Source organism: Myotis myotis, unplaced genomic scaffold, assembly GCF_014108235.1.
Source record: "Myotis myotis isolate mMyoMyo1 unplaced genomic scaffold, mMyoMyo1.p scaffold_m19_p_15, whole genome shotgun sequence".
NCBI lineage: Eukaryota > Metazoa > Chordata > Mammalia > Chiroptera > Vespertilionidae > Myotis > Myotis myotis.
Window position 1 is genome coordinate 23,523,017 of NW_023416319.1, and position 14,001 is coordinate 23,537,017.

Consider the following 14,001-nt stretch of genomic DNA (forward strand, 5'->3'; position numbering starts at 1 on the left):
TAGCATGGCAGTGACTAATTAAGTCACTAAGTTTAATTATAAATTCTTCACAGTCATTTGATAATCATGTAATGATGAACAATATTTTCAGCCACTTTGGAGATAAGTTAATTTCTGCAAAGAATTCTAGTTGTCACTGAATTTCATATAAGAGGTTTAAAACAGTAATTTATAGAAATTACACAGTAAAGCAATGTGAAAATAAATTGAAAAACACAAAATATACCCACCTATCCCCAAAGTCTACAGCATCCGTTTAATCTGTCCCCCAATGCCTGCCTTTTATTTCATTCCCTCTTCCTAGAGAGGGAACAGACTATTTAGCAATTAAGAACGGCTGCTCTATAGGTGCTATTTCAAGCCTAAAGTGCCTGTTCCTTTAATTTCTCTTACTCCTAGAAATATCTTTTGAGGATGAGTATTACTTGCATTTCAGTGATGAAAACTGTAGCTGAGAGAAAGATAAGTCATTTAGCCAAGGTCAAGTTATTAAAAGCAGAATTAGCATTTGAACCAGGTCTACCCAACATGAGTCAGCTCATGCTTTTGTTGCTTCATGGCAGTGCAGGCCACCTTGCTAAAGGGAATAGGACATGGTACTTCTCAAGCTAATAAGGCTCTTTAGATTTAAGTGCTTAATTCCAGGGCTAGAGGTCACTCTTGGTCCCCAGGCACTTGCAATTCCCTCCCCACAGCCCTAGAAACCCCACTTCCCTGCCCCCAAAAGATTAGTTATTTCTCTCACCCTCACAAGCCCTGATGCCAATAAGTCTAAGCAGCTACTTCCCCAATTTGGACATTAAAGTAGTAAATGGGGAACTGTGTGCTTTTATAATTTTAGTAAAGGCTGCCTTAAAAACTGTTCTATATAACAAAATTATACAGGAAATATCTAGTGTCTTTTTACCTTAAAAACGAAAGAAAAGCCAATATATTTTATAATCATAGTTATGTAATCTAAGTTACTTTTATATATGATCATAGATTTTTATTTCCCATTCAGAACTATAGCAGTGTTCTTAATAAGGCCCACTGTCAGTCAAATATTCCCTTCCTCCCCAAAGAATGGCAACTTTGAATGTTCAATAGCCATTCACATCAACTTCATATTATAACTCGAAACATTCATACTATAAAGATTCCAGTTTTAAATTACTAAAGTTAACATACATGATTGCAGTCTAATAGAGCTCAATCTCTATTTGCTACACTTCTAAAGAGAAGTGGCCACTCCTCAGTAAGAGGAAATTTATCATCATCATGCATTAGATACTGTAAACAAGAAAGTAAACAGGGTTTTTAGAACTAACTTTTAAAAACTTAATTTTAATTAATGAAAATAACTGCAAAATCATTCAGATTGCTGAATAACATTAAAAGGGCCACTATTAAAAATGGCTTAAAATAAATAATTGCTTCTTAAAAATTAATATAAAACTAGATAAACAGTGATTATTAAGATACTACCCTCATCAATATGACAAGCAATTAAAATCTAAAAACATTAGTATTGGTTTTTAAAATAATAAAATAAATTGTCTTATGCCAAAACCAATGACCTCAGTACTTACTCAAGACTTATTTTCATAATTATCTCTTCACTGACTGGTGTAAAAACAAAGAGCTCCAGGCCTCACCTTGGTTCACCACTGTTGGTTTTCTCTATGTTGAAATTAGACCGTAAACTACATAGAACCAAGTCTGTCGTGTTCGCCATTGTATCCCACAGCACTCAGCATAGTGCCTGGGCAAACAGGAGGTGATCAGCAAATACCTGAATAACTGAATCAATGGAAGAGAAGAGTAAAATAACTTTATTGAATTTTTTGCAAATCGTTCTCTATGCTCAAACTACTATAATCTGGCAGCTCTAATTTCTAGAAATATGGATTTAAAAACCTTACTCCAGTGATGGAAGGACCTGTCATCTCTCTCTCTCTCTCTCTCTCTCTCTCTCTCTCTCTCTCTCTCTCTCACACACACACACACACACACACACACACATACATACACACACAGTAATTAAGACTGCATGAGTCAAAATTACATTTAGAACTATGAGATGTCAACATTATATAAATAATATTTAATAGTGAAAAAGTGATCTGGAAGCCCTGTGAACTTTTACCTTACACATTTTGGAGGACATCACATGGGTTAAAAAAAAAAACAACAAAATCGCATTTGTTCAGATAATCATTTAAATGTTTACATACATTTTTGGTTTGTTATTTATTTATAAGTAATTTAATTTACATTTCCTCATATTAACATGTACTCCTGTTTACAACATGTAATCCAATTATGCCAGTGAGAAAAGTCCTCAGTACCTTCATTGAGTTGCCAATTCTAAGAAAACACTGAACATGAACATGTACAAAAGAGGCCTTTGAGTAAAATAGCATGTGCATTTAATATTTGCACAGGTTGATCCTTACATTTCTGTCTGAAGAAAATATGAACAAAGCCAGGTTTCCCATGCTAATGTAATGGTTCAGACGACTGCCATAAAAGAAGTACATACAGAATAATGAGAACGAATCACATCCTTAGGTTCCGTGATTACTGAGAGGAGTTCTCCGGCCCTAAGTGCTTTCTTTATTTTATTTCTTAAAAATACGAGAGCAGCAGCTTATCACAAGTCTCCACTACTGTGCATTAATGATGGAATCAAAACAACACAACAGACTCATAAGGATGAGAGGACTGCAGAACGATAGGAAGTCACAGTTTTATGCTTCTTCTTGCTCTGGATAATTTAGAATTTTGCGGTGTGCCTGACGTAAATATTGCTGCTGTTTGAAGTAAACCTTGAATGCTCCTTTTATGGCAACAAAAGCAATTCCACCCTAAAATAAAAAGGAAAATTAGCTTTTTCTAATGCACATTTAGAGAAACAAAATAAAAATAAATTTACTGAGGTAGCTACCATTACTATCTTTATTCTACAGGCACAGAGAAGTCAAGAAACTTGTTTCTCAGCAAGACAATATCTGTGATAGGGTTGAACCAGGCAGCCTGACCGAGAGCAGAAAATAACCTTGCTGCAAGAGGGATGGTGTGAGGATTCCTGCATAGCCCGGGAGAGAAGTCACCCACAGCACAGTTCTGGAAGGCCAGCGCTACTGCCGTGGACTCTTTCCATTTTACTGCTATTACATGACCGTGAGGGTCAAATTGAGGAGCCCCAGAATATTTATATAGTCTCATTGGTTTTTTAAAAACAACAACAAATATACAATTCATTCTCTTTCATATAGTTACTTTAAAAAGGTAATATTAAAGCCATCTTACCAAGATTGTCCTTTGTAAATTAGAGTTAACACTACTAAACATCAGTTTACCAACTATAGTCGCAATAGTAGGAAAGACAAGGGCTCCACATAAAATTCGGGTGGCAGAGACATGATCTGCTAAAGGATTAGCCTCAGCTGGAATTCGAGGAACAGGACAGCCAATCCCTAGAGGGGAAAAAATGTAGGGTATAAGTGCCAAAAAATTAGCATAGCGAAAATACCTTTGTATACAGGGTTTCTTCCATAGGATTAATTTGGCATGCTTGTTACCACCACAATTCAGGGCCTTACCTGGAAATATACTGTTCAAAATTTGTAGTTTATTTGAGTATTTGCGCCATAGTCTAAGCACATAATCCTCCCAGCGAATCATCTTGCCTAATATCAGCATGACAGGAATAGTAGGAAGTCCAATTAAAAGGAATAAAGGATCAGCTCTCTCCATAACATCCAGACCTTCTTTATGGCCTACAACCTGTGAAACAGACAGCATTTGCTAGAATCATTTCCTTAGCTAATGAAGGGATGTGGCATGCTCGAGCTCAATTCATTTTAGAGGAAATGCTAAATGTCTAAAGAATACAGAAATAAAAAGCTTAAAAAATAAGCTGGAAAGCTATCAGTCCGGATTTATTTATAATAATTGTCTCGTTCAAGGTGTGGGGGGGCACCTCCCAAGTGATTTCATATTACATAGCAACAAGTTTTAAAAACGGTTGACCCACATTGATTACATTTGAATGGAGGGAGGGGACTTCTGGTTCTTGCTTCCATTCCTCTTAATTGATTTGGTTTGCCTGGGCTATTTTAGGCTGTATTTGTCTTCTAGCAGAGGATCTGTTTTCCTGTTCTTCCTACCTAGGAGGTAGGCATAGCTAGGCAAGGGGCAGGACCTTAGGACAGTGATGGCAAACCTATGACATGTGTGTCAGAGGTGACACGCGAACTCATTTTTTTTTGGTTGATTTTTCTTTGTTAAATGGCATTTAAATATATAAAATAAATATCAAAAATATAAGTCTTTGTTTTACTATGGTTGCAAATATCAAAAAATTTCTATATGGGACACGGCACCAGAGTTAAGTTAGGGTTTTTCAAAATGCTGACACACCGAGCTCAAAAGGTTTGCCATCACTGCCTTAGGAGATAGCCTGAAAACTCACTTCTCTTTGGCTCTTTCTTCCTACTGGTGATGTCTGGAATAGTGAAATCTCTGTGGTTGGCTAAATGCTTGTTCTCCACACCTAACTCTCCTAAAAATGCAATTCCAAGGTCTAGGTTTGGGGGACTGCTGTAAGGAGTTTTGGCTACAGGTTCCAGTCATTATTTCCAATCTAGAACTTCCAGTGCCCTCTTTATGGGAAATGAAACTAAAACAATACTTCCCATCTCCTCTGGATCTTAGGGCTATTTCTCAATTGGTGTAGATGCCATGGGGCAAGAAGTACATGATTAATTGGCATGTGTGAATCTCCATACTTCCCCTCACAGCAGAATCCTTTCCACTTGCTGATCAATCAGCCTTACACTTCTCTCAACACCACCACTTTGTTGGCGAGCTTATTTTTAACTAGACGATTTCCCTGGCAATTCTCTTTTAAAGGTCTCAAATGATGTCCCTTTAGCCAAAATTTTCAATTGCTCACAAATTAAAAATATTTATCTGAGGGATTATTCTTGGCAGTTAATAGGGGAAGGAGGGAGACTACTTCAGAAGCCCACCCAGGTAACACACTGTGAGGCCAACAGCCTGATAGGAGGACACAACTATAAAGGACTCTATGTAAGTTTTTCTGATCACACTTGAGGAAGAAAGGATCAGAAAGGACTCAGTCTGTATTTTTTTATAGGAAGGAGGGAAAAGGGACAGGCAAAGAGGAAGAGGAAAAGAGGTAGGGAGGGCTAGAAACTACTCAGAAAAGAAAGCTCATGAGATTTTTTTCAAAAATGACATGCCCTTTATGTCAGCTATTATAGCACTTTTTTTCAGGTGGACTACAAGATGTGAAATAAAGTCAAGCTGAGAATGATCAGGGAAAATTGAAATTCTGGAAGACAGTCTCCATCCAGGTAAAAATACTTTATAAAAGTATGTGGAGAGAATCGAAATAGGTGCCTTTAAAATTTCAGTCAGGGATAAATCCAGACTTGCACTTGGTTAAGTTCTCTAAGATATAATATTAAAGAGCAGGAGGCTAGCCTCTTCCAAATGGTCAAAAACCATGGCATCAGTACCTGATACTCTTCAGTGTCTCCAGGTAGAAACTTAGCAACTTCACATCTTGCATGTAAAGGGTGATTGTCTTGAGTTGCTCTAAAATGAAATAGTCTGGCTCGAAATATTTCATAAACCTAATCCAATACTGGCAGCAAAAGTAGATTAGCCAAGAGACCATCTTTATCTATAATGCTTTTCTAGGACATTCCATTTTTATACCATCTTATTATTTTCAATATAATGATCACTTTAAAGTTATAACTGAACGTGATTTAAATACTCTCAAAGTGTTAGCAAACACATGTGAAAATTCGTTTGCTGGGTTATGTATTCTGTTTAGAATTTAGGGTTTAAAACACAAAGCAACTTTACAAAGGGAAGATCAACAATCCAATCAAAAAAATGGGCAAAGGACCTAAATAGACACTTTTCAAAAGAGGACATTCAGAAAGCCAAGAGACATATGAAAACATGCTCAAAGTCACTAATCAGCCAAGAGTTGCAGATCAAAACAACAACTAGGTACCATCTCACACCTGCCAGAATGACTATCAACAACAAATCAACAAACGAAAAGTGCTGGAGAGGATGCAGAGAAAAAGGAACCCTCCTTCACTGCTGGTGGGAATGCAGACTGGTGCAGCCACTGTGAAAAACAGTATGGTGTTTCCTTAAAAAATAAAAAATGGAACTGCCATTTGACCCAGTAATGCCACTTCTAGGAATATATCCCAAGAAGGCAGAAACACAATTCAGAAAGGATATATCCATCCCTATGTTCATAGCAGCACAATTTACAATAGCTAAGATTTGGAAACAGCCTAAATGCCCATCAGCAGATGAGTGGATTAGAAAACTGTGGTACATCTACACAATGGAATACTTCGCTGCTGTAAAATAGAAGGAATTCTTACCATTTGCAACAGCATGGATGGAACTGCAGAGCATTATGCTAAGTGAAATAAGCCAGTCGTGAAAGATAAATACCACATAATCTCACTCATTTGTGGAATATAAAGGACATTATAAACTGTTGTACAAAAATAGATACAGAGGCAAAGAAGCATTGAACAGTGTCAAACTACAGCAGAAGACAGGGGAGGGTTGGGGGAGTAAGAGATCAACTGAAGGACTTGCATGTATGCATATAAGCACAACCAGTGGATACAAGACATGGCGGGGGAGTTAATGGGGGGAAAAAAGACATATGTACTATTTGTAATACCTTAAATAATAAAATTAAAAAACAAAACACAAAGCAGAGTGAATATTCAGGTATGTTTATTCTTCATGGATAGCAGTTAAAACCTTACAACCAATTGTCTAAAAATGAGGAAACAAAAAAGGAAACAGGGCAGTGAGCAAAGCCCCATCGTCCCACCTGTTACAGCTAAAGCAGAGAGATGCTTTGTGCTCAAGCTAAGGCTCACCATGCAGGCGCAGTTGCATGCATGCATTCATTCATTCAACTGAACTCTGATTATGTGCCAGAGACAGGCCTTGGTATTGGGGGTTAAGTGGTGAGCTAAACGGATGTCTTCTGGAGGTGAGAGACAACCAAATCAAACAAGGGGGCAAATATAAATGCCGTAAAGAAAACAGAATAGTGTTAACACCTGTAGTACACTACCTACTACTGTCAGACTCAAGGGCAATAAATGAAAAGATGAATTAAGCAATGAGGCTCATTTAACTTTGCTCAATAGAAAACCAGCAAACTTTGTGTATGATCATGTACATTCTGGTTTTATGCTGGAAGATTTAAAAACATAATTTTTTTTGAAACAGACTTAGAAATAACAGTACAGTCTGATGGCTGCCAGAGGGGAGGAGGGAGAAGGACTGGGTGAAAAAGGTGAAGGGATTAAGAAGTATAAATTGGGCCTTGCAGGCGTGGCTCAGTGTTTGGGCTTTGACCTATGAACTGGGAGGTCACTGTTGGGTTGCAGCCTCGATCCACAGTGGGGGATGTGCAGGGGATGTGGGTGGAGCGGCTGATTCTCTCTCATCATTGATGTTTCTATTTCTCTCCCTCTCCTTTCCTCTCTCTGAAATCAATAAAAATATGTTAAGAAAAAAAGTACAAATTGGTAGTAACAAAACAGTCATGGGGATGTAAAGTACAGCATAGGGAATATAGTCAGTAATATTGCAATAACTATGTATGGTGCCAGGTGGGTACTGAAAATGTCAGGGTGGGTGGGAACACCACTCTCTAAACTTTAGAGTCTAAAGTATATGATCATCCAGCCACTATGCTGTACACCTGAAACTTATAAAAATAACATTGAATGTAAATTATAATTGAGAAATAACATTTTAAAAAATATAAGCAGATTATTATTATTTTAAATCCTTACTCAAGGATATGTTTTTACTGATTTAGAGAGAGAGAAGGAATAAGGGGAGGGAGGGAGAAAAGGGGGGGAGATGGAGAGGAGGAGGGAGAGAGAGAGAAACATCAATGTGAGAAACATCGATTAGTTGCCTCCCATATACACCCTGACCAGGGATGGAACCTGCAACTTGGGTATGTGCCCTGACCAGCAATCAAACCCATGACCCTTCAGTGCACAGGACAACACTCTAACCAACTGGGCCACACCAGCAAGGGCAAAAACAGTTAAGACTTCTATTTTGGAGTGAGATTCAGGAATTATAGAATGCCTTCTCTAAGACTTTGTTATCCACGTCTATATATATAAAAGCCTAAGCAACCGAACAATTAAACAACTGGTCGACTGGTCGCTATGATGTGCACCAACCACCAGGGGGCCGACGCTCAATGCAGGAGCTATCTCCTGGTGGTCAGTGCACTCCCACAGCTGGAGTGCCGCTCAGCTGACTGACAGGTGCCAGATGCTGGGCTCAGGGCGGACGAGCACCGGTGGTGCTGCGGCTGCATGAGCCTCTCCCTATCGGGACTGACTGGGCGTGAGCCCACAGCAGACGCAGTGGGGCCAGAATGAGCGGGAGCAGCAGGCAGGAGTGGCAGTTGTACTGCCATTTTCGGCCGATCCCCACAGGCCACACTGAGGGACCCCCACTGGTGCATGAATCTGTGCACCGGGCCTCTAGTATAAAATAAAGGCCTAAGGGGTTGGAGGTTTAGAGAAAAATTTTGTTTTTCTTTTCATTTTTCTGCTAAAGAGCTACAACCTAGATCTTCGTATACAGTTAGGTCTACAGTTCACCAATGCTGAAAGGCCAAGAGTTTTAATTAAAGCCTGGTCTTTTTTTTTTTTTAATATTTTTATTGATTTCTTACAGAGAGGAAGGGAGAGGGATAGAGAGTGAGAAACATCGATCAGCTGCCTCCTGCACACTCCCCACTGGGGATGTGCCTGCAACCAAGGTACATGCCCTTGACCAGAATTGAACCTGGGACCCTTGAATCCGCGGGCCGACGCTCTATCCACTGAGCCAAACCGGTCAGGGCAAGCCTGATCTTTTAAAGCACCGCCTATTAGAACCCTACTTTCAAATGAAAGGGTGGAACAGTGATGAATAGGTTTTCTTAGTTAGAATTTAGGATAATTAAGTGTAGTGTAATTAAGAATGGACAATGCTTATGTGGGATGTCTTTATACTAAATGCAAAAGTGGAACTAGGTTGGATATTAAGGTTCCATTGTTCCAGAATAAATGCTCCAACTGCCTTTGCAACCAGATTTCACTTAAGGAGCCCAAGATTAGGGACAGAAAATGCTCCAACTGCCTTTGCAACCAGATTTCACTTAAGGAGCCCAAGATTAGGAACAGAAGTCTGTTTTTTTTGTGTGTGTATTTTTTAAAAAATATATTTTATTGATTTTTTACAGAGAGGAAGGGAGAGGGATAGAGAGTTAGAAACATCAATGAGAGAGAAACATCGATCAGCTGCCTCCTGCACACCCCCCACTGGGGATGTGCCCACAACCAAGGTACATGCCCTTGACTGGAATCGAACCCGAGACCCTTCAGTCCCCAGGCCGACGCTCTATCCACTGAGCCAAACCGGTGCTGGCTGTGTGTATTTTTTTTTTTAAGTAACTTTTTTTTTTAAATTTCAGAGAGGAAGGGAGAGGGAGAAAAAGATAGAAACATCAATGATAAGAGAGAACCATTGACTGGCTGCTTCCTGCACACCCCCTACTGGGGACTGAGCCCGAAACCTGGGCATGTGCCCATGACTGGAATTGAACCCGGAACCCTTCAGTCCGCAGGCCGACACTCTATCCACTGAGCCAAACCGGCTAGGGCAGGGACAGGAGTCTTAATGCTTTCTCTTGCTGTGTGGTTCTGGACATGTAAACTCTTTGAACCTGTAAACAAGGAATAATTGATAGTATCTATGACACAAGATTCTTGCAAGGATTAAATGCATCAGTGCTTGAAAGGTCTTCAGGCCAGTGCTAGGGAAAAATGAACTATTGTCTTTTCAATAAAAATATAAGTGAAGTTCCTATTTAAGTTCCTCACAATTAACAGAGATTGAACCTATGACTTGTTCATGAAAAAATAAATGGGAATATCTCCAAAATGGACATACAGAGGGTAAAGTCATATGAAAAAATGCTCAAAGTCACTAATCATCAGAGATGCAAATCAAAATGACAATGAGGTACCACCTCACATCTGTTAGAATGACTATCATCAACAAATCAACTAACGACAAGTGTTGGTGAGGATGTGGAGAAAAGGGAACCCTAGTACACTGCTAGTGGGAATGCAGACTAGTGCAGCCACTGTGGAAAACAGTTTTCAGATTCCTCAAAAAATTAAAAATGGAACTACCATTTGACCCAGTGAACCCCCTTCTAGGAATATATCCCAAGAAACTAGAAACACCCATCAGAAAGAATATATGCACTCCTATGTTCATAGCAGCGCAATTTACAATAGCTAAGATTTGAAAACGGCCTAAGTGCCCATCAGCAGATGAGTGGATTAAAAAGCTGTGGTACATCTACACAACAGAATACTACACAGCTGTAAAAAAGAAAGAACCCTTACCATTTGCAACAGCACTAATGGACCTAGAGAGCATTATGCTAAGCAAAATAAGCCAGTCAGAAAAAGATTAAGTATCACATGATCTCACTCATATGTCAAATCTAATGAACAACATAAACTGATGAACAAAAATAGACCCAGAGACCTAGAAACGTTGAACAGACTGTCAAACCTCAGAGGGAAGAAGGCAGGGATGGTGGAAGGTGTGTGTGTGTGTGTGTGTGTGTGTGTGGCGGGGGGGGGGGGGGGGAGATCAACCAATGAACTCATATGTGTATATGCATAACCCATAGTCACAGACAATAGGGTGGTGAAGGCTTGGGGGTAGGGGGTTCAGAGGGCAAGGGGGGAAATAAAGGGACATATGTAATACTTTCAACAATAAAGAGAATAGTTGTGCTGAAACCGGTTTGGCTCAGTGGATAGAGCGTCGGCCTGGGGACTGAGGGGTCCCAGGTTCGATTCTGGTCAAGGGCATGTACCTGGGTTGCGGGCACATCCCCAGTGGGAGATGTGCAGGAGGCAGCTGATCGATGTTTCTCTCCCATTGATGTTTCTAACTCTCTATATCTCTCCCTTCCTCTCTGTAAAAAATCAATAACATATATATATATATAAAAAGAATAGTTGTAATTCCTTAATCTGATTTACTTCATAGTAATAAGAGAACAGAAGGAAAAGTAACAGGAAAGTGTTAAAGAGAAAACCCTAAATACTGCTGATGGCACATTCCCTAACAAATATGCTCAAGTAGGTAAAAGTCTTCCTAATGCTCTTCAGTAACACATAGTACTACCTACTGTCCACAGTAATCTCTCTCATTTCTGAGCTTAAAAAAAAAATGTTTTCATGTGAGATAGTACATGTAAAGTTTATTTCTAAATGGTAACACCTAATATATATGTATTATCATAATTTTAAGATTTTTTTCTTTACTGTCACGATTAACCATCATGTTCATTTTAATCTCTGTACTTATATCATTTCTTCTCTCTATTAATCCAAATTATTTCCTTCAAGGGTCAGCTCAAGACTTAGCTTTTTCATAACTTCAAATGATTTTTTACTTTTACTGAATACAATACTGCTTATGTAGTTTCTACGCTCATCACAATTGTTTATGAAACCATATAACTGTTCTCCAGTTGTTCATTTTGTCCATCTTGTCTTAGACTATGTTCCTTGAGGCTGGGGATCAGGGCTTTCAATTTGTTTTATATTTTACGCAGACTCAGTGTTAACTTTTTGACTGAATCATACCAATATTGTTCAAAATATCATGATACAACTAGTAGCCCTTTTTGGAGGATACAAACTATATTCCTTAATTGACTCCTGTTGAAGTGTTGCATTAATTATCAAAAATCTTTTAAGATTGAGTTAAAGTCTTTTTCTCAAAAAGAGCCATCCCATTTCTTATAGTCATGTAGGTCTTAAGAGAAATCAGTCTCAGAGGGCCTAGTTTTCTCATCTGTAACGAATATACAGTTGTAATGTATTTGTACATTAAATAATGTAAAATCTGCTCTAAGTTTTCTCAGTCCTAGAATTGTCCTGAACTTCCTTGATCTAATGATGTAATGATAATCATTATTAGAAACGATCTATTGGTTAGCTAATAAGTAATCCTGTGACACCTGATAGAACTGATCATATAAAAAAATCAATATTCATGAAAACGTTAAAGTGTTAGTCTCTGTTATATGCTACACAGGAATACATGAGTGCAAGATAGTCTCTACTTTCAAGCAAATTACCTTCTAACAGGAAAAGTAAGGCCTGAATATAGGAAAAGTTAAATAACTTAGGTAATCTATATAAGAAATATATAAACTTTATGTAGGTCAGCACAAAATTACCTGCCATTTGAGGAATAAAAAATGTCACCAATGCAGAGGAAGAAGAAACCACAGTGGGCAAATTTTATGGAGGAAAAGTGGCTGAACTAAGCCTGAAAGGAGGGTTTAGATTTGAATTAGTAGAGAGGGAACTGGAAGCACAGGTATGAGGCAGGGACATAAGCCCAAAACAACAACTACTAAACACATAAGGATGGGTTGGAGGAGACAACCCAACAGGCTCTCAAAGCAGCATGAAGTAAGACTATGGAGGACTCTGCATAACAAAGCAGGTTAAGAAAATGGGATCTTTTTCAAATCAGTGGTTCTCAATCTTTATCCACCACACTCACCACAAATGACATCTTACTATCTGTGATTCATTCCAGTGACTATATCCAGATTTTTGGGTGTCATCAAGATTTTATGAAGAAGCCTTTTAATACTGTCTCACCATGGCTATTGATGGAGCAACTTCAGAAAGGTTGCTTACTATGGACCCTTACATATACAGATTATGTGCAATTTTTGGAATATTACATATATACAGTAAGTCCTCACTTTAATGGTGTCAACAGGATCTGTAACTTTTAAAAATATATATTTTTACTGATTTCAGAGAGGAAGGAAGAGGGAGAGACAGAAACATCAATGATGAGAGAATCATCTATTGGCTGCCTCCTGCACACCCCCTACTGGGGATCAAGTCCACAATCCAGGCATGTGTCCTTGACCAGAATCAAACCTGGGACCCTTCAGTCTGCAGGCCGACGCTCTATCCACTGAGCCAAACCAGATAGGGCAGGTTCTGTGACTTTAAAAAAAAAAAAAAATATATATATATTTTATTGATTTTTTTACAGAGAGGAAGGGAGAGGGATAGAGAGTTGGAAACATCCATGAGAGAGAAACATGGATGAGCTGACTCCTGCACACCCCCCACTGGGGATGTGTCCGCAACCAAGGTACATGCCCTTGACCAGAATCGAACCTGGGACTCTTCAGTCCACAGGCTGACGTACTAGCCACTGAGCCAAACTGGTCAGGGCGGTTCTGTGACTTTTAACTGAAATGATGAATAATGAAACTAACTTTACCATACGATAATTGATATAAACAAGAGTTAAGTTCCTACAGTATCTTTTTTTTTTTTTTAAATATATATTTTATTGATTTTTTACAGAGAGGAAGGGAGAGAGATAGAGAGCTAGAAACATCGATGAGAGAGAAACATCGATCAGCTGCCTCCTGCACATCTCCTACTGGGGATGTGCCCGCAACCCAGGTACATGCCCTTGACCGGAATCGAACCTGGGACCTTTCAGTCCGCAGGCCAACGCTCTATCCACTGAGCCAAACCGGCCTTGGCCCTATAGTATCTTATCAACATAACAAAATGATGTTGAATGAAACACTATTTGAGGACTTGCTTTAACTCCCTTTTTCTTCCATGCACTAATTTGTATGAAAGAAAAACAAATTATAGCATTTATAAACATAAGTGTGTTTATTAAGTTACTTATGAAATGCTTAACCAATCTAGGTGCTACTTTTAAGAAGCAGTACTTAAGACAGAAGAGATGGTAAGCTTGAAGTAAGATGTTGAAGGTATTATTTTAGGAAGATTCATTTGAAAGGACAGGTTGATAAAAGAA

At 38.8% G+C, this 14,001-nt stretch overlaps 1 protein-coding gene across 1 annotated transcript in view; it reads right to left on the minus strand.

The window, feature by feature from the left end:
• Positions 1–2,065: 2,065 nt before the first annotated feature.
• MARCHF5 (membrane associated ring-CH-type finger 5) overlaps positions 2,066–14,001 on the minus strand; it is a 43,613-nt gene continuing 31,677 nt past the window's right edge. The window contains exons 4-6 of the mRNA XM_036336611.1: positions 3,588–3,771; positions 3,295–3,461; positions 2,066–2,849 (exon numbers count right to left, since the gene is read on the minus strand). Of these exons, the coding sequence (XP_036192504.1) occupies positions 2,733–2,849; positions 3,295–3,461; positions 3,588–3,771 (468 nt within the window). The 3' untranslated portion in view covers positions 2,066–2,732. The remainder of the gene's footprint in view (positions 2,850–3,294; positions 3,462–3,587; positions 3,772–14,001) is intronic.